The 20940-nt window shown below is 43.0% G+C and overlaps 2 protein-coding genes across 6 annotated transcripts in view; both read left to right on the top strand.

Annotated features, from left to right (window-relative positions):
* Fhit (fragile histidine triad diadenosine triphosphatase) overlaps positions 1-20940 on the top strand; it is a 1459653-nt gene that overhangs the window by 411964 nt on the left and 1026749 nt on the right. The window lies entirely within an intron of this gene.
* Positions 14255-19387, top strand: LOC143441778 (uncharacterized). Its single transcript, XM_076931541.1, has 2 exons — positions 14255-18130; positions 18747-19387. The coding sequence occupies exon 1, from the start codon at positions 15800-15802 to the stop codon at positions 16247-16249; it is 450 nt and encodes a 149-aa protein (XP_076787656.1). The 5' UTR covers positions 14255-15799; the 3' UTR covers positions 16250-18130; positions 18747-19387.

Genomic DNA, 20940 nt, shown 5'->3' with positions numbered 1-20940 from the left:
ACCCGCTAGGAATCGAGTGTTCAAATGCCTGAGCCTGCAGGTGGCTGTCATTCAAGCCACCAAGGAGTGACTTCCAGCAACTCATAGAAAAGTCACTGGATCTAGTCAGGTGAGTCCATGTTTGGGAGCAATGTGACATCTGCAAGATCTTGGGAATTAACTACTTGGTGGCTCTTGAGCTTCAATTTTGTTCGTATGCGTTTGGGCCAGGGAGATTGCATGTATGTGCATGCTGACTGACCATGGAGGCTAAAAGTGGACCTCAGTGCTGTTCCTAGGGAACCATCCAACTTGAGTATTTTCTGTTTGTTTGGCTTTTGAGTGTTTTGCCTCACTATGGAAGTGTACCACACATATGCCTGATATCCAGGTTTGCCAGAACAGAGCATTGGCTTCCCTGAAACTGGAGTTACAAATGGTTAACCACATCAAGGGTGCTGAGAGCTGAACCCAGTTCCTCAGAAAGAGCAGCAAGTGATCTAACCACTGAACCATTTCTCCAACCTGAATGTTGGTTTTGAGAGAGGGTCTTTCCCAGGTCTGGGAACAGTCATTGATCACACTGAGCTGGATGACCAGCAAACCCCAAAGAACAGCCTATATCTCATTCCCCAGTACTGGAGTTACAAATGCTCCCCACTGTGCCAACTTTTTGTATGAAGTCTGTAGTTCAGACCCAGGTCTCGTGCTTGCACAGTAAGCACTAACAAACCAATCAGCACATCAACCTGAATCAACCTGAGAGCGGAACAGCCACTGAGAGAGGAGTATATGCAGTTAAAGATGACAACATAGGACCTAGAATGCTTTGTGGTGCACTTGTAACCTGTTTACAAGGTGTAGCCAGTAGCTGATTGTCAGGCATCATCAGTCTTCCTTTCTTTCTCCCTTCCTTCTTTCCTTCCTTTCTTCCTTCTTTCCTTCTTTCCTTCTTTCCTTCCTTCCTTCCTCCCTCCCTCCCTTGCTCCCTCCCTCCCTCCCTCCCTCCTATTTATTTATTTATTTATTTATTTATTTCGAGACAGGGTTTCTGTGGGTAATGGCCCTGGCTTTCCTAGAATTCAATTTGTAGACCTATCTGGCCTTGAACTCACACAGATCCACCTACCACTGCCTCCAGTGTGCTAGAATTAAAGGCATGTACTACTTGCCCAGATTCATTCAGCCTTTTAAAAATGAATCACTAGGACTGGTTATTCTTAGCCCTAGTCCTCACATTATCCAGTGTTGACGGTCTATTGGTATTAGACAAATCTCAAATCTGTTTTTTAGTTCAGGCAATGTTCTGGGTGATTTGGACACATTGCTTTTACATTTTGACATGATTGTTGGTTTCCCATGTCCTGGAAGTTTCGAAGATTTTTGAGATCTAGAACTTTTCACATGGTGTCCAAAGCCTGTCATGTATTCTACTGGGGTGCTAGGTGATTCATTGCACAGCACTTCCTAGTTGCTCTTTTTCCAGGTTTAAAAAGCACTTATGTAGCCTAATACCAGGCTGTAGAAACAGTAAAATGGGGAGTTTGGGTTAACATTTCTTTGTTGTCCAATAATTCTTGAAATTACCACGTGGGGTTATTGCAAGGAGCATTGGTGCACCGGTCTGCCTGCTTTTTATTTGATATTTCTTTAGCTGAGGGTTCCCTGCTTAATGGGTTTCCCTTTGTAAAAATTGTGAGCTCAGAGATAAAAAGGGGAGTTGCTGTGTTTAAAGCAGAGGGAGAAGACAGGGGGACCCCTTTAACAGCATTGCTCCTTTTTGTTACTCCTCATCTTCCCTGTTCTGTTACCCCAAATGCCTCCAAACCAAGAGGTGGTAAATCAGCTAGAATAAGCACTTGTCATAAATTCATGAGGGCTGGGGTCAGACCTTACTTAAATGCCAGTGTGTAATAACCCAGCTATAATGCCTATGCTTGGAAAGAAGACATATGGGATCCCTAGAACAAGCTGACTAACTAGGCTAGTTATAGACAAGCTCTAGGTTCAGTCAAGACACCTGCCTCAGTGAATGAAGTGTAGACCAATAAAAGAAGATTCCATATGTCTGTCAGACTTCTACCTCCATGCATATGTACATGAATGCCTGCAATGGAATGTCATGAGTCTCTAAACCCATCCTGCATTCCTTGCTTTCATGCCATGGGTAGGCTCTTTTTAGGGTCCACTAATGCACAGCATCAGGAGGTAAGGTAGGCACTTGGGAAATCCCACCGTACCCTTCATCACCATCAGCACAATCTCTAGGAAGACACTGTGGGATGAAGACTGCAGGATACGAAGAGGGGCCGTCACATGCCTGCAGCCGATTGCCTGAAGCTTTTCAGTTTAGAAAGAACTGTAAATTGATTAGCAAGGCTAAATGTCAAGGTACATTTTATTGGAGTCATCTATGTGTATTTGGAATTTGTTGTGATATATTTGAATCTAATGTGTATTAATATGTGGGCAAAGGTTAATTTTGTCTATTTCTGGTTGAGACTCTCCGCTTGTCTTTCCTTCCTTCACAGCTTTGTGAGATTCGTGTTTCTCACTTTGGTGGCCTGTCTTTGACTTTGGCGCATCACTAATTATGCACACAATTTTGGAACGACACTGACATGAATACGAAATATTAATAAACCAACAAGACAAGCAGTTTTCAAAAATCACATTATGTGTACTTACTGCTTAACTGACCTTTTCTGCAGTTACTTACATCTTTTAAAAATCCATTTAATTTCAAAGCCAGAATATTAGCCTATTTATATGTAAATTGTCTTTAATTCACGCATTGATTTAGAAGACTAATCCAAAAGATCTTTTACTGCAAGTGACCTTTTTGCCTTTATTCTTGTGGGAAAACTCTCAAGTGGTTTCTCAGTGACCCCACATCTACCTGTGGTACAACATGCGTCAGCTTGAGTCTCCATAAATCATTCACAATTGTACAGTTTTCAGCCAATACTGAATTATTAACAAGGTAATTGTTTTGCATACTCTCCCAGTGTGCATGGGGCCATCCGCAGGCAAGATTTCTGTTCCTCATAGTATCACTTTAGCTTTATCTTTACCCAGTGAATCTTACTGGAAACTTCTCTAAGCAATACAATGTATTATCTGAGCAGAAATAGTGGTTCTTGGTGACTTTCTCTGAAGAACTTTGATGTCAGAGAAGTCTTAGCTTGTATTATTCTATGTCTGCTATAGAACACATAGTATCTCAAGATGACAGATGGGTGGATTAACATCCACAGTCAGGTGTACATATAATTCACTTTGCTCTCTGCTCTCTTTGTTTCGTTAATCTTAAGAAACCACTGTAGCTAGTGATTCATAAGTTCTCTTTCATCAGGGAATACCTGAACATTGGGATTGTCTGTCTAGCTCTTGTTATCATGGGGATAATGCAAAGAATCAAAAATTTGATGTATGTGGAAGATTTGAAGCAAATTAAGGTTTCTGTGTATGTACACATATGTGCATGTGCACAAACACACACATGCACACATACAAACACAAATACACACAGTACACTACATTTGTGCTTTCATCCAACCTTCTCCTTTGAAACAGAAATATCTGTCAGGCTTTGGATTTATTTATTTGTTTAAAAACAGAGACTTATTCTGTAACCCTAGCTGGCCTGGAACTCTTACAGATCAGGCTGGCTGGGAACTCACTGAGATCCATTTGTCTCTGACTCCTAAGTACAGGGATGAAAGGCACAGACCATCACACCCAGGCTTCTGTTAGACTTCTAACCTAAGGTGATGGATAGGAAATCATAGATGCTCAGAGACAAAATGTAAATATGCATTGTGAATTTGTATAAATTGCTCCACATTCAATGGTGCTCTTCTGAGGGAGTATTCATTTAGAGCATAATATGCCCCTCCTCCACCCTGAGCCTAGAGAGCTAGGGTACTATGATCCATGTACCTCCTCTGTTTAGCACCTATGTCACTCTGAAAGAGATTTTTGTTTGTTTGTTCGTTCATGTTTAGTGTTAGGGATTAAAGTCAGAGCCTCTATTGGTGTGGCTAGCATTCTACCACTGAGCTATATCTCCAGCTCAGAAAATTATCAAATATATAACAAAAAAATGTAAACATAGCCAATTCTCATTTTTTCCTGGTAATTATAGTCCATAAAGTTGTCACAGCCACTGAGTTAGTGAATAGTGCATCACAGCTTTCATAAGCGGTACAGACTTAGGTTTCCAGGAGCCTTTGGCCAAACAGTTTTGCTAACTGATAAATAAATAACCTTGTTTCATATTCATTTTTGTTTGAAGACATCTTATTTAACCTATGCTTGTTTCATTAATACCAATGGTGTTGAACTCATGACTGAATGGAGCTGTCAATCACAGGCTTCCTGCAGTAAGGGCACTAGCTATCACTTCAGTCATGCACATAGGGGGCATTTGAAATAACCCAGTCATCCAAAAGCACAAAAAGGTAAAAAGATAGCACCTAGAAGAATGCAAATGGATCCTTGTCCATAGGACAAGACTGAAGGAGAGTCTAGGGACCTGTCTGGTTGTCCTTCCTTCTTTGGAACATGTGTGTCTCATGACAACTTCATCTCTAGGAATGTTAGCAAACCCCTGAAAAGGTATTAAGAGTATTGATTCTGGGGTTACAAATAGATTACAAATTGGGGAATTGGAAATTTCTTGACTCCCAAATCTATAAATAACGGAGATCAACAATGCATGTGTATATATTTATTTGTTTGTCTCTTCACACAAGGATTATATGAGTAGGGTTGATGCCAGAACCTGATGGGGCTCCAACCCACATCAAACTTTTGCGCACAGATACAGACAATTAGTTGTCCAAAGAGTTTACTAATTATGACCATGGAACCTTCTAGTGAAGCCTATAGCAAAGTACTCTACTCTGACTGAGGATCCAGAAGAACTTCTCTGAACAGTAGGTTGGGAATACTGTCTTCACTAAAACAAAACAAAGCAAAAGAAAATAAAACAAACAGAACAAAAGGCAAAGACAAAAGAAAACAAAAATCACAAAGCAGCAACAATAAAAACTGGAAATATCTATTAGACTCCTTCGCGTTTTGTGAGTTTTCTCTTTTAGTCAATGATATTTAAATAAAAATGTATTTTCAAATTTTATAAAAGCATTTTTCTTTATACCTGTGACACGCTTTTACCTACAAGGGTCACTAGCTATCACCAGGCCCAGGTCCAGGGCTTTGAGTTGAACCTACTAAAATCTACCTCATCTACAGGCTCTAGAGCACATGAAAGGGCTGGTCCTGTAGATCCAAAGCTCGAGAATCTCCATCACACAGGACAACAGGGTATCTGAGAGAAGTTCTGGTGAAGATCCAGTATTGATGGTGTTGCAGAAGCCAGGGGCCTCGAACCAGACCAATTGGCTCATTGCAAAGAAGATTTACAAGTAAAGATGGGAGGACAGAATGGTATACTGTGGGATACACTGTGACATGCTATAGCTTCCATGACGAGGTGTTTTCTATATTTAGTTTTGGTTCCTTTATTTATTTACTTATTTATTTATTTTATTTTGAGGAGCAATAGCCAAGGCACAGGGTAGATCTGAAGGGAGGGACAGGAAAATGAGACTAGGATACATGATGTGAAACTCACAAAGAATCTATAAAAAAAAAAAAAATGTTTTTTAAAAGAAAGAAAATCCAGCTCTCTGTCGTTTGGTTCAGAATTGTAGCTGGAGATGCTGACAAACCTGTTTATATGCAGTGAGAATGAGATGTATCTCCAGGATGCCAGGCCCGCCTCATCTCCAGCCTGTCCTTTTTCTCTTCTGTCTTGTCTGCCTCTTGCCTCTCTCCTGTCTTGTTTTCTACTGGCTTCTTTAATGATGATCGTCAGGATCTCAGGGAGAAAAGATACTTTCTGGTTCTCCCTGGGCTTATAAAGGAGATGGCAGCCTCCCTGGAAAATGGAAAGCTGAAAAACCAGGTAACATTCTAAGCAGTGACACTCTAGATTTTTCTACTACTGGAGGATAAACTAAGTGAAGCTGGTGAAATAAATTGGTTTCAAATTAACTGTGTCGAATTTAATTACCTGATGTTTCATCTTTGAGAGATGGCTACATGGTAAAGAGCACTTATTGATCTTTCAGAGGACCTGAGTTGGGTTTCCAGCACCCACATCGGTCAGCTCTAAAGCATCTTACACCCACTTCTGTTCCCAAGGGTACTCACATGCATGTGATGTACATATACATTAATAAAGACAAAAATAAAAATGAATATGTTTTTAAAAGGTGTTGTTGTTGCTCTTGATGGAGTAGAAAAATCAGCTCATTCATTCACTCATTCATTCAGTCATATCTCATTCCATAGTTACATATTGAATCCCTACATTGTGATAGTCTGTGTAAGACTTAAGTGCTACAAAGGTCAAATAGGTGCACAAATCTTATTGGCCTTGGTCTTGGTACTGATTTGGGAACATTTATACACCAAACTCAGTGACAATAGCAAAAAAACAATATTATGTTGCAAACTTAAAAAAGAAAAACAAAAAAAAAAGGAAATGATCAACAAGAGAAGAAGTAGTTTCCACAACTAATCTCTAAAGTATAGGTGATCTGATGAGAAACGAATGCCGATCAGACATCTCTAAAACCCAGGAGATGTCAACATCAGTAGCCAGAAGAAATCACAAGAAAGGTCATGCCACATACTGTTGCAGTGCCTTGTCATCAGAAGTAGAAAGGAAAGCTGAAAGGGATGTGGAGGGAAGAGGCTTACTGAGTACCATTTCTGTGAAGTCAGGGGATACAGCCCTGGTCAAAAAAAAAAAAAAAAAAAAAAAAAAAACAAAAAATGCACTTACTACCGGTTGGACCACTGTGGTAAAATGTCTGGCTGAAGCATCACAAGAGAGGATAGGCTGATTTTGACTGTTGGCTTTAATAATTTCCACCTGTGATGGCAGAGAAGACTTGTCAACGTGCTGTCTGACATTTTCTATTCAGCAGGCAGAGAGCAGCTCCAGAAGCACACTCAAGCCCCGGGGACCATCCTAAGAACCCAGTTCTGCCAGGCAGCCCCACCTCCAAAAATTTAACATCTTCCCCAAACAGGGCCACCAACTGGTACCAGATGTTCAAATATATGAAACTTCTTGGGAAATATCAAATTCAAATAGTATAGAGATTCCTGAAAAAATAAAACTCAGAACTGCTATATTATCTATCAGTCCTATCTCTGGGTATATACACGTCTTATTTAGGGTTTCTATTGCTGTGAAGCGACACCATGACCACAGTAACTCTTATGAAGGAAAACATTTATTTGGGGATTCCTTACAGTTTTGGAGGTTTGGTCCATTATTGCCATGGTGGAACATGGTGGCAGGCAGGCATAGTGCTGGAGAAAGAGCTGACAGTTCAACATCTTGACTCACAGGTAGCAGAAAGAGACTATGTTCCACATTGTGCAGAGCTTGAGCGTATGAGACCTCAAAGCCCATATGAGACCCTCCACAGTGACACACTTTCTCCAGCAAGGGCACGCCTACTCCAACAATGCCATGCCTCTTTGTAGTGTCACACCCTACGGGCCTATGGGAGCCAATCACATTCAAATCACCACAACACCAGAATGAAGTCAGTGTCGCGCGTGCTCTTTGCACCATTATTCTTAATATTCAGGGCATGACAACAACCTAAATATCCATTGTCAGATAAAAGAAATTGTGATAGGTACGCATGATGAAATACAATATAGCAGCAAGGTGGGCAACCCTAGAGGACATTACGTATGCTGGTTGTAAAAAGAGAAATGTAAGATCTAAAAAGTGAGAGTCAGATACATCTAGGAGGCCATGATGTGAAAAGGGGGAAGTCAGAGAATATGGGTCAAAAGGGGCAAAGTTGTGGTCATGCAGGATAATGAGTCTAAAAGGTGGCTTTCAGCATGAGTAAGAATACCACATGCTGGGAGTTTGGTTAAAGGATAGAGGTTATGGGTCAGGGGCTGGCACAGGTAGTAAGTGAAGCACTTGCTGCACAATTCTAAGGCCCTAAGTTCAATCCTTGGTACCTGTGTAAACAGCCAGATGTGGTGGTGGGTGCTTGTACCCATACTAAGGAGACAGAGATGGGGGTAGGAGGCTGGTTTCTGTGGCTTGCTGGCCAGTTAGCATGGTTACATGGGTGAGATTCTCAGACTTGCCTCAGAAAAAAAAGTCGGGCAGCTCTTCAGGGAAAAGATCTGAGGTTGACTCTCTGGCTGCTACATACATAAACACAGGTGTACGCACACACATGAACATGGGCAAACACAAATACTTGTAATATTTTCCCCCAAAAGAATAGACACTGTGTAATATTACCATATACACATACCCACACATACATATACACATACACATACCCATACAGACATACCCACATATACATACCCACACGGACATACTCACATAGACATACACACTTTGTGACTTGGTGAGATGACATGTAGACCAATTTGCTTGTCTGTGGTAATCAGTTCACTATGTAAGTATGCCTCAGCACATGTTTATTGTTAAAAAGACACCTCTTCTTGCCTATCCTATCTCAGATATGTCTGAAGCACAGGGCTGAAGATGGTAGTTGTAGTATAAACACTAGTCGCTCATTTTGGACCCAACAATTCAATAGTGCTGTGTACATGCCACAAGGTCCCCTTAACGTAGGTTTTCTTACTATATTCCTTTGTAAGTGGCATAACTGAGTCTCGGGGAGGTGAAGTAGCCCCTTCAAAGACAAGCACTTGTAAGGAAAAGAGCTGAAGTTCAGCCATATGCATTCCTGTGTCACCCTGAATTTGTTTCTGGAATGTTTTTAATTAACATAACACCATTAGACACTTTAGATTAAAGTGGTCACATGGGGTGATAGTTTTATTCCAATAAATTTCTCGGGTTTGTCTTGTTTCTTGGTCACATGCCAGAAAACATCTACTTATTTTCAACCCAGTCTACCCCATTTTATAAATGAGAATATTTGGGCACAAAATGGTGAAGGAATGTGTTTGGTTTCAAGTTATCAGGTAGGAAGGTGCTTGGGACTCAGACCTTGGGCTGTCTTTAGTTTATACTACCATGTTCTCATTTTTTAAAAGCTAATAAAATTACTGCTTTTTTTCTTATTTCAGCACTAGTTCATGCTGAACATAGAAAAGTTAGGAGACATGTATGAACAACAAAGTAGAGATTCTGAATTTACCTGTCTCAGGTCTCACATGCTCTCAGTAATCAGGAAAAATAGTTTGTGTGAGCATGTATGTGTGGGTATATATGTGTGAGTATGTAGTATGGGTATGTATGTGTGGGTATGCATGTGTGAGTATGCATCTGTGGGTATGTATGTGTGGTTATGTATATGTAGGTATGCATGTATGGTTATGCCTGTATAGGTATGTATGTGTGGGTATATATGTTCAAGTATGTATGTATGGATATGTATGTGTAGGTATGTAGTATGGTATGTATATGTGGGTATATATGTTCAGGTATGTATGTGTGGGTATATATGTGCAGGTATGTCTGTGTGGGTATATATGTGTAGGTATGTATGTGTGGGTATGTATGTGTGGGTATATATGTGTAGGTATGTAGTGTGGGTATGTAGTGTGGGTATGTAGTGTGGGTATGTATGTGTGGGTATGTAATGTGGGTATGTGCAGGTATGTTTCATGCTTTTCCTATGCATGTTAATTCTGGAGTGAAACCATTTGCTGCTGGAGGAAAAAATAACAAAACAAAACACAATAACATTAGCAGGTTTTTAAATTTCGGTCCCTGTCTCTTACAGTACAGTGCTCTGATGAAGACTGTGTTTGTTCTCAGTACAAACTCACTGCTTTACCCTGGGCTGCACAGACTCAGAGGCCTGGACAGGGAGTGGGCAGTGAAGCCAGTTTTCTTGTCATTCTCCAGTCCTGTCTCCTGTGCATGAGAATTACCCAGTCTCTGCACTTTTCTCTGGGGTAGAGTTGAAAGGACACAGAGGTCAGTTTTCAGACACAGCAAGAGTCAAGTGGCAGCAGGGAAGAAGCCTGGCATGGTGTCTGGCATGTATCAGGACACTGACTGTAGCATGATAAATCAAGGAGGCTATTCTCTCAGTGGGGTTGAGTGCTGTGCTGTGCTGTCTGCCTACAGTTCAGGAAACAGGCTTGTGGGCTTCTGTGTTCATGGGTTCTACCACATGACAGCCCACTTTGACCTCCATTTTCACAGAAGAGCTCAGCCCCCAGAAGTGAGGACAGCCTATCATCATTTCTCAGCTGTCTTAAAATTCTTATATCTGCTAATTTGGCTTATATGTTTTAAAGCTTTATATATATATATATATATATATATATATATATATATATATATATATGTCTTCCTACATGTATGTATATGGGCCAGTGCATACCTTGTGCCCAAGGAAGCCAGAAGAAGGCATGTAAAGTGGAATTCTAGAGAGTGGAGTGGGAACTCACCCTGGGATCGCTGCAGGAGCAGCATATGATTTTCAGAAGGCTCACAAAAATCCACATGTTGACTTGATATGTAATTGTTCTACATTTTTAGGGCTTTTTTTTTTTTTTTTTTTTTTTTTTTGGTCTGTAATTTCTTCATGCCTTTGTTTTCCTGGCATTATATACTGTCTGGCACATGGTAAGCTCTCTGGTGAAGAAGAACAGGACTAAATGCTCATCTAGGGCCCATGTATGACTAGTTTTGAAGTTTTAAACTGATGAGAATGAGCTCCTGTGTGCATTTTTCAGTATTTTGGCTTTCTCTCTTCTGGGGATTGAGAGTGAATTTGAAGCCACTATTAGTCCCAGGGAGCCTGAAGTGGTATCCCTGACTTTCCAGTATTGTCAGTGTGCTTGTCCAGAGTTTTGTTTCTTTTAGAGAAGATGCTTTCCAGCCTATAGCTGTTGTTCAGCTCAAATGGAGATCTGACTTAAAGGTGCTTTTTAAAGCAAAACAATATGGGAAAGTTTGAATTGATAGAAACAGTTATGTGAGCATGGTCTTCACTGATACAGTTTGGAAAACATGGTGTACTTCCAATGGCAAGACGGTTTCTGTACAGTCCTCTGAGTTCTTTTAAGGATGAAATCAAGTAAGGTGGGTGAGATTTTACAGTGGAGACCTTGATGTATTATGATGTCACCATGAAGGTAATTTCACCATTTTCACATCTCCGTTAGGGTCTTTCATCAAACATGGAAACATAAATGAAAAGTTTGCAGTTTGTTATTGCTTAGCCACATTCCATGTTAATGTTTAATTGTGTAGTAGGAAGAGTTTTTAGAACCCCCTGGGAGAATATCAATCAAGAAAGTTACTGAAGGCAACATGACAGAGCAGCTTTGTTGTAGGAGAGAGCATGCAGCCTGCAGTTGGACTGGCATTGTGGGATATTAATTAAACTTGTAACAAGGCCCAACTGCCCCTTTGTAGCTTTAGCCCAGGCTACTATAATCTAGTTCCCAAGTGAATAGAGCAGAAAGCCAAAGGGTGAATAGTTTAACAAAAGGGAATCAGATGATTATCTTGTAAACTGGAGGAGTGATGGTATCAGGACTTAATTGGATAGCTCGATAAGACAGTCAAGCTCAACTCAAGCCTTAAAGCACTTGCCTGGTTGCTTACAAGGTGCTGGATTGGTTTGATTCATGGGAAGAAGAAAAAGTGCCAAATGGTCACTGCGATCTAAGAGATAAAACCCAGGGAAAACACAGATGCTTCAGTGGCTCATAGTGGTTGCCAGGGAGAAAACACTGGGGAGATAGACTTAATATAGCGATGATAGAGACTAATGGAATGAACAAGGCGTGCCTCGTTAGCAATCAAGAAAATTGCATTGACAGGTATTAAACACTCATATGACCAGGAGGAAAACGACTTGGGAAATGCTGGGACTTAATTGGACACAGAGCTAGAGAGGCCACTAATAAATAGATATTCTTGGCTTTGACCTTGGGTTAATTACTGGATTTTGATTTATCTTTGATTTTGACCATCTCGATGCAGATTAAAACTGTTCCCTTCTGCCCCCTGAAGTGGTGAATAAAGCTCATCCCTTTTACCCTGAATTTTCTCAAATTTCACATCTAACCTAATTTTCTTTCTTCTTTTTTTCATGCCTGTGTATGTATGTATGTATGTGTGTATATTCACCTGTATGTTTTTCGTGTGTGCAGGTTAACTTGTGTGTGGAGCTTGTATGTAACACTATCTACCTCCTTTGAGACAGTATTTGTTATTTACCTGGAGCTCACCAGTTTAGGTTAGACTGCCCAGTCAGCAAGCCCAGGAAGACTTCTGACTCTCACTTTCCCATCTTTGGGATCTCAAACATGTAGAACCACACGTGACAGTGATATTTGGGTTAGGGAGTCAAGCTCATATCTCCTTCATGCATTCAATGAAGTGTCTTACCACCTTAACCATCCTCTTTTTGATTGTGTCTCTAGGGTGAATATTAAAGATGAGAGGAACACAGTACCTCTGGGTACTCAGTTGCTATCTCAGTGGTGATCTACATGGTGATTTACATAGTTCCTGGTATTATATTATTAATCAAGGGCCTGTGTACACATGGAGGCCTGCCACTCTGAACCCCACTGAAGTATTAGTTTCCAGGCCCACAGATAGAATAGCCTGAATGCTTAATGGTTTAACATAGGTTGGAACAGGAATATTTGTAAATTGTGGAATGCCACTTGTGTGGTTTTCCTTCAAAACACTGGTAAGCATGTGTCATGGAGTCAAGGCTAACCTGCTGTTGGCTGCACTGGGCAGACCTCTGAGTTTCCTGTACGAGGCAGTCAAGATCCCACCTACAGATTCAACTTTGTGACATATTAGTTTAATGCAAACTTGGAAAGAAGGGTGATTTCAAGCAAAAGCAAAACATTCCAATCTGGTAAGAAGGAACAATTTTGCATAAGAATGAGATCCTTAGCATTAGGTAAACTGGAAGTTGTAGCTGGTGTGAAACTCCCTTTGCTTTGGGTAGATGGGGAGTGAAGTAGGATTCTGGGAATCTGCACACTGGGTCTGAATCTTTTGTTAATTATTGCATCAAGAAATATGCTGATGTCCTTCTTTAAGATGAGTATTGAAACACTTTTTTCTAGCTGCTTTGTGTGTGTATGTACATGTGCACACACTTGCACATGCATGCACAGCCCAGAGGAGGACACCAAGTGTCCTCTGTCACACAGCCTCATCCCTTTTGTGACAGATCTTTTGCCTAATCTAGAGCTCACTGTTTTTTCAGGCAATAGACCTGAATATAGACCATACTGTCTATACTTTACTGTCCAGTGTAAAGTCCATGTTATATAAAGTTCATGTCAGTGGAAGATTATCCCCTGACCCCCTCCCTTCTCAGAAGGGTGAGGCCACATGGTCCCAAGAGAAAACACAAGATCTCTTCCATCCCAAGAAGGGTGAAGGCACATGGTTCCAAAAAAATCACCGGGTTATCAGACAAATGGAGCTGTCTAGCAGCAGATAGCTCCTCATTAGAGGGTCTCCCACAGCCTACCAATGCCAATTGACCAGTTTATCACTAAAGCACTGCCTTGATCAAACTGTATATAAGCTTCCGCCAAAGTGTGTTCATAGCAGCTTCTTCTACATGAGTGAATGGCCCCAATGCATTGGACCAACAAAATTCTCTTGCAATTGCAGCGATTGCCCTCCTTGAGCTTTCTTCATGGGGTCCTGGTAGTGCAGCCATAGGGTTCCACATACCAGAAGCTCTGGTAATTGTCCCGTCTCCCTTATACTGCTGAGGCTACAAGCAGGTATGGCAGTTCCTGGCCCTTCCATGGGTACTGGAGTTCCCAAGTCAGGTTCCCATGCTCTACCGACTGAGGCAATGAGTCTTCTTAGCCCTCTTCTAGAACTTTCCCAGCAGTATTGCTTAGTGGCCTAGCTTACTTTGTGAGCCAAGGGAGAGATTGAGACCTTCTTCTGGGGAGACATGCCCTGGATAACTCTTTCTTGAGTTTTCTATTAGCTAAATTTGGATGTGGAAACAGAATGATTTCTGTTCTCAGTCCAGTTTTGAAATGATGCTGGCAGGTTTCTCAGCATATTTGAGGGGTTTGCTAAAAAGACCACAGTGCTATGCTGTGGAAAATGAGAGAGAAAGGGGGGGGGAGGGAGAGAGGAAGGGAGGGAGAGAGGGAGAGAGGGAGAGAGGGAGAGAGGGAGAGGGGCAGAGGGGCAGAGAGGCAGAGAGGCAGAGAGGCAGAGAGAGAGGGAGAGAAGAAGAAAGGGAGAGAGGGAGGGAAAGACACACACATATTGCAGACAAAGCCCTGGTGTCCTGGGACACGTTTCTATCTGGAAAGCTAGATGAAGAGTGTGGCTTTTGACTCACCTAAAGATGTTACCATGTTCACCGACAGCGAAGTGTATTTCATCCAATTAATAGGCCAGCCTTAGGCTAAGGAAGAAGATTGAGTTGGAAAGGAATGCTGCTGGGATTCTGGAGCAAGAGTGCGTTTCATCCTTTTTCCTAGCTTGGAGGGAAAGGAGCTCATTTGGAGAATCTACAAAAAAAAAGCTGTTGCTGGATTAGAGTTTTCCGGAGAGAATGATTAGATTGTGAATGGTTTACCTGGATATTGGAAGGGGGAGCAGGAAGATGTGGCCAGGAGTATTAGTCTCAAACAATAAAATAGCTTCTGGCTTGTCAAAAGAGCAAAGAAGTTTATTAAAGGCTATGAGACATTTCAAGGAATCCTGGGTTGTCCCTGAGAAGTAGGCCTGAGGCTATGCTTCTGGGAACAATGCCCAGAACTACAATGCTAACTGGCCTGGTGAGAAAACAGCATCACCTCTGTGGGGGCCATTAAGCTAAATAAAACATTGCAGCTCCATAGCAGGGGCAGGGCAAAAACAAGAAATCCATACCAAATGTAAGCCTCTTCCTTCCTTCCTTCCTTCCTTCCTTCCTTCCTTCCTTCCTTCCTTTTCTTCCTTCTTTCTTTTCTTTTTTATTGCTTCCTTCCTCCTTCCTTGTTTCCCTCCTCCCTTCTTTCTTTCCTCCTTCCTTTCTTTTTTCTTGCTGCCTTTATTCTTCCTTGCTTGCTTCCCTCCTTCCTTCATTCCTCCTTTCCTTTCTTTCTTTTTTCTTGTTTTCTTTATTCTTCCTTCCTTGCTTCCATCTTTCCTCCTTCCCTCCCATCTCCTGGCCACAGACTTGCTGTAATTCTCATCTCCATCTTTGTGCAGCTTCTTTCTTTGTTTCATTCTGCCAGACAATTTAGTCACCCCCTAATCACGGAGCATGTACATGGGCCAGCTTTTATTAATCATCTGCTTCTCCACTGACTAGTATCTTGTATGCCTCCCTGTCTTCCTATACACAAAACAATGTCTCTTAGCTAGTGTTAGTATCTAAACTCCACCACATCCCCAGTTACCTGGCAATAGCCAGGTATGCTCCTCCCCACAGTTACCTGGCAACAGCCAGGTATGCTCCTCCCCACAGTTACCTGGCAACCGCCAGGTAGCCTGATCCACTATAAAAGGGGCTGCTTGCCCCCTCCTCTCTCTCTTACTCCCTCTCTTCTTCTCTTGCCCTCTTACTCTCTTACTCCCGCTCTTACACCCTCTCTCTGTCCCCTCCCCCCTTCCTCTCTCTCCACGTGGTCATGGCAGGCCTCTACTTCTCTTCTCTCCCTACCTTTGCCCTTTCCCTTGAATAAACTTTCTCTCCCTTGGAACCGCATGGTCTGGAGTGGTCTGTTCTGAGCTGCGGTCGGACTTCTTAAAACAACAACAATGGTGCCGAGACTCGGATACGAAAACTTCGGGGCAGCTGCTGGATGCTGTAACCGGGCGGCCTGGCGCAGGCGTGGGGACACCGGCGGGCGGTTTAAAAGGACCGACGACATGTGGCCTGCCGCGGACCGCGCTGCGCCACCGCTGCCGGTTGTGGTGGCGCACGCTGTCCGGGAACCGCCACAGCCACTAGCTGCGGTGGCCAGGCAGGACCGCGGACGCCACGCGGCTTGGGCCCGCCACTGCCGCCGCTGCCGTTCTGGCCGAGGCCGAGCTTGGCAGCGCCGCAGCCTTGCACCCACTGGACCTGCCACCCGTCGCCGCCACCGCCTCTACGCCGCGTGGACTCCATCGCTGCTATCTGCCATCACCGACTGCGTTAATTTCCACCGCTGCTGCAGACTAACTACGCCTGCGGCCTACCACGTGGTGCTCTGCCACGTGGCTTAGGCAGCCAGACAGACCCACACACAGACCTTGCGGTTCCTCTTTCCTGATAACAGACTGCATATTTCTTCAAACACACACCGGCTTATTGGTAAGGAAATTTCAATTGGCTGGGAGGGACCCTAGCCATCCAAATAAGACCTGGCCAGTCTTCCTTGGGCGGTGAAGTGTTGGCATTTGTTTGCCCTGGTCCCTATGACTAGCCTCCTAGCCGAACCACTATTTAGGATATTGGCCACTGGGTGACTTCCCTCCCCTCGAAAGCAATTTACACCCTCCCTCCCAATTAGCTCTAGCAGCTGTCGAAAGCCTGGTACCAGGGTAAATTGCTTCCCGCCGAACTCCGGGAGTTCGTGCTAGCCCCCTGGGTAACCTCGTGACGACCTGGTTACCTAGGCTGTTGGCTGATTTCTTACCACCTTTCTATCGGGACGCCGATACGATAGCTTAGTAAGCCCTCCCTGTCACCCAATAGGCGCTACATTGTCTTCGGCCGCACTCTCAGGCACCCCACTGGGTTGTCTCCTTAAAAACCTCAGATCTCTAAAATTAACGCCTACTTTGAGGCCTTCCAAATTGATACATCTCTACAATGAAGTCTGGATTCGGTATACTCTAGGTAATGGTTTAAAATGGCCACGTAATGGCACACTAGACCCAGTCATTTAAAAGGGTCTTCATACATACATACAGCAGTCTGGTAAACGGAAAAATTCCCTATATCCAATCTACTTTCGCTCTAATCCCTCCATGTGTTCTGCCTGCTCCCCACCCCAGGTTTTTTTTAGCCATCCGCCACTGATCAGAGTAACCATCCTCATGGTCCCAAGAAAGATTTGAGCTCAGAGCTAACCCTTTTCTTCCCTGACCCTCCTTCTAGAACTCCTCTTGGGTGAGACACATCCCCTCTCCTCTTGAGACAGTTTCTCGCAGCTGAGTACCCCAGGCCTGGCCTGGACAGACTGTTCTCTCTCGCAGGAGCACTGGCCCCAAGCTCTAGTCCCTAGCCTGTCTCCCCCAAGTGTCAGTCTGCCACCTGCTGATGCAGGCCTCTTCCCCATTTTGCCTTCTCTGTCATTTGCGACTGGTTGTGACCATTTAGCTCAGCCGGTTCGCCTGAAAAGCAGCGGGTCCAGGACCCTGCTTGCTCCCTTCCCCTCTGTTCCTTAGCTCTGCTCTGCGTCTACTTCTTGCATTCTGCCCGGGACCTGTAAAGTGAGTGCAGACTAGCCGCTAAAGGCACTGGGCAGTGACTTCCACCTGCTAATAGGAAGTCCCACCCTACCGCCACAGCGACCCAACCTGCAACAACTATGCCCTCAGCTGCGGGCCCATAGCCCCAGCTTTCCTGTAAAGTGAGTGCAGACCCTAGCTGCTAAAGGCACTGGGCAGTGGCTTCCAGCTGCTAATAGGAAGTCCCGCCCTACCGCCACAGCGGACCTGACCTCTGCCCTCAGCTGCGGGCCCATAGCCCCAACTTTCCAGCCATTTGATCGTATGCCACTATTGCCAGCTTTCTTATTCTGTTCCTAGCCAAATGTTTTCTTGCTAATACTAAAATGTGCTTTTCTCTACCTACAGAACCCGCCAAAGCTACTTAAACCTCTTTCCTATCCTGTCTTAATAGATTTTTACTACCGCTATTAAATTCTATTCAGTTACAACCAAACCTTATGGCTCTCAATCCTGTCAGAAGTCTGCTAAAAGTATATTTAAGTTTGTAGCCGACAGAACTCCCAAAGCCTGTCACAGTTGACCCAAGATGGTTTCAGAAGACTTGGACACCTAGAAGATACAGCCTGGATTACATGCGGTGATACTGTCACTAACAAATGCAGTGGACTAAACTGGATGCTGTGAGTCAAATGACTTGGCTAAACCAAGGTAAGTCATTTCTCATGTCACGCGTATCCATTCCACAGAGAAAAAGCCCTACATCTTCTGTGCTTGGAAGCCAAACTGACTTTGCCGAAGAAACTATGGAGACCATGGGAACTGTTGACTAGTGGACTCTGTCATTTTTAAAATAATATATAACTGCTAGATTATTGTTTACTCTTTCAGGCTTCTGACTACATTGACAGCTAAGCTTTCACAGATATTATCTGTTACCTCATTACCTAAACTCAGTTGCTATCAATTAAATGCTTCTTATTTCCTCTTCTTGCTACTCCACTGTCCTAATATCTGAGTTCCTATAAACTCGCCTACCTCTAATAAAACATGCCACTATACGATCCAACAAAGGTTCATCTTAAAGACTGCTTATGTTATTAACTCATGCTGTTATCTCTTTTGTAAACTTACAAGCTACAGGAAATCCACTCAGATTTACCTTTCATGGACCAAATAGATGCTATCTGAATAAGTATATCTGCCTAAACTTCCCACTTACCTATTCCAAAGGGTGGGATCCCTCTGGGTTTCAAATGTACATCTTAGAAAAAGTTTCTTTCCCCAAATGTACGTAATCTTATTCCCTACAATTTGTCAAGTCCAGGCACATCCAGAACAACTCCAGAGAAGCAACCTCTAGATGCTCCATCTCCTGACACATACACAGCTGCTTCTACTGGACCTGCTCCTTCTGACCTGTCCTCAGATGGCTCCATGGACCCTGGACAACAGGAAACAGCCAATTCTCCTACGACCGGACAAACACCCCCATACCCATTCTTCTGTGTTTCCCCTAGAGACACGTCGCCCCCAATGCCAGCAGGAAGTAGCCAGATATCACGACATCCCTATTCCTACTTCACAGTCACCTCTTTCTAATTTTTTTTTTAATTAAACCAAAACGGTGGAATGTTAGTATCTAAACTCCACATCCCCAGTTACCTGGCAATAGCCAGGTATGCTCCTCCCCACAGTTACCTGGCAACAGCCAGGTATGCTCCTCCCCACAGTTACCTGGCAACCGCCAGGTAGCCTGATCCACTATAAAAGGGGCTGCTTGCCCCCTCCTCTCTCTCTTACTCCCTCTCTTCTTCTCTTGCCCTCTTACTCTCTTACTCCCGCTCTTACACCCTCTCTCTGTCCCCTCCCCCCTTCCTCTCTCTCCACGTTGTCATGGCCGGCCTCTACTTCTCTTCTCTCCCTACCTTTGCCCTTTCCCTTGAATAAACTTTCTCTCCCTTGGAACCGCATGGTCTGGAGTGGTCTGTTCTGAGCTGCGGTCGGACTTCTTCTTAAAACAACAACAGCTAGATAAATAGGACTGGGGCCTCCAAACTTTCCATCACAGAGCATGCTTTAAATTTGGCTTTCCGAGTGCATGGCCAGAGACCTCGATCCCTGACACAGAAGGTCCTTTTACTCACTTTCCTTCACTGTGATAGAATGATTGGGATTTATTTGGGTTTATAAATTGTGATGTCCCAGACATCACAGGAACACTAATCACCATTATCTTTGGGCCTCTAGTCTTAAGGCTCCCGTGGCAGGGTAAGAAGATGGGGGTGCTCCCATAGTGGCCTGTGGGGTCCTCATATCCCCTTTGAAGGTCCCTAATGACCTGACTTCCTTCCACTAGCTGCCACATCTTAAAGGTTCTCTGCCTCCCGGTGGCACCGTGGGTTTACATGCCAACAATCCATTAATGTGCCTTTGGTGGGCACTAAGATCTAAAGAAGAGCAATATCCCATCTTGTGTAATTGTTGTCATGATCAAGTAAATATTGGGAATAAGACCACAGGCTGCCTCATAGACGCAAACCCCTCTGTATGTGGTCTTCCTTGTGCCATATTCAATATTCTTTCTGCTTTTATAAACTGTTAAGAAGACAAATGTATCCTTCATTGAGATAACAAACACATCCAGCTCATTTTGGATGAAATACTGTTTACCTTACATAAGAACACTTCTACTATCTCTTTTAAAATCTTTTTCCCTTTTTGAATTTATTTGTTTTCTTTTGCTGTTATTAAAATAATTTCACATTAAATATTAAAATATTTCAATAGTATTCTTTCCTTCCCACACTCTTCCCTGCCCCCCCTCATCTTCATGGGTTTTTTTGCTGTCTCTCTATTTTAAAAATATTTTAATTAAAATTAAAAACCAAGAAAGACACAAAATACCAGAAGAAATAACACACAAACAAACCAGAGCTTCTTTTGTGTTGGTCAACTATTCCTAGTCACAAGGCATGCCCAAGCTTGTTGTTGCTTTACTCAGTGTCATGACATCATTTTTCTTCTTAAGCAGGTCTCAATTACAAATAGCTTCTTGGCTAAGGATGGGTCTTGGTGTCCACTTCTCCATGCTGGGACTTCGGTTTAAACCTGTGTAGGGCTTATGTGTGCTGCCACAGTCTCTGAGTACATGTGTGTATCAGCCACCTTTAGTCATAAAAAGGCCAAGAATTTATATCTTTAAGGTAAAGACAGAATATCTATATATTAATAGTTATAAACTCACTCCAAGGTATGTGTTTGCTAGGCAAGAGAGTCAGATAAGTTGGGAAATGCTAGAAGCACAGTAGAGAAATGTATTTACTTAATTGGGGAGTCTGATGAACATAAGAAATATCTGAAAGAATATTGAACATAGGGCATTTCAAACAGTATTCAGGCTATAAAAAGTTTTAATGAAATCCCTTTGTGTTTCAAAGGACAGTTTGAGAAACTGCATCAAATTTACCTCTGTGAGAACTATGAGACTATCTCAGTAATCTCTGCCTTTCTACTACTTG

This window comes from Arvicanthis niloticus, chromosome 3, assembly GCF_011762505.2.
Source record: "Arvicanthis niloticus isolate mArvNil1 chromosome 3, mArvNil1.pat.X, whole genome shotgun sequence".
Classification (NCBI taxonomy): Eukaryota; Metazoa; Chordata; class Mammalia; order Rodentia; family Muridae; genus Arvicanthis; species Arvicanthis niloticus.
Note: the sequence above shows the minus strand (reverse complement) of the source record. Positions and strands in the feature narration are given on the sequence as shown.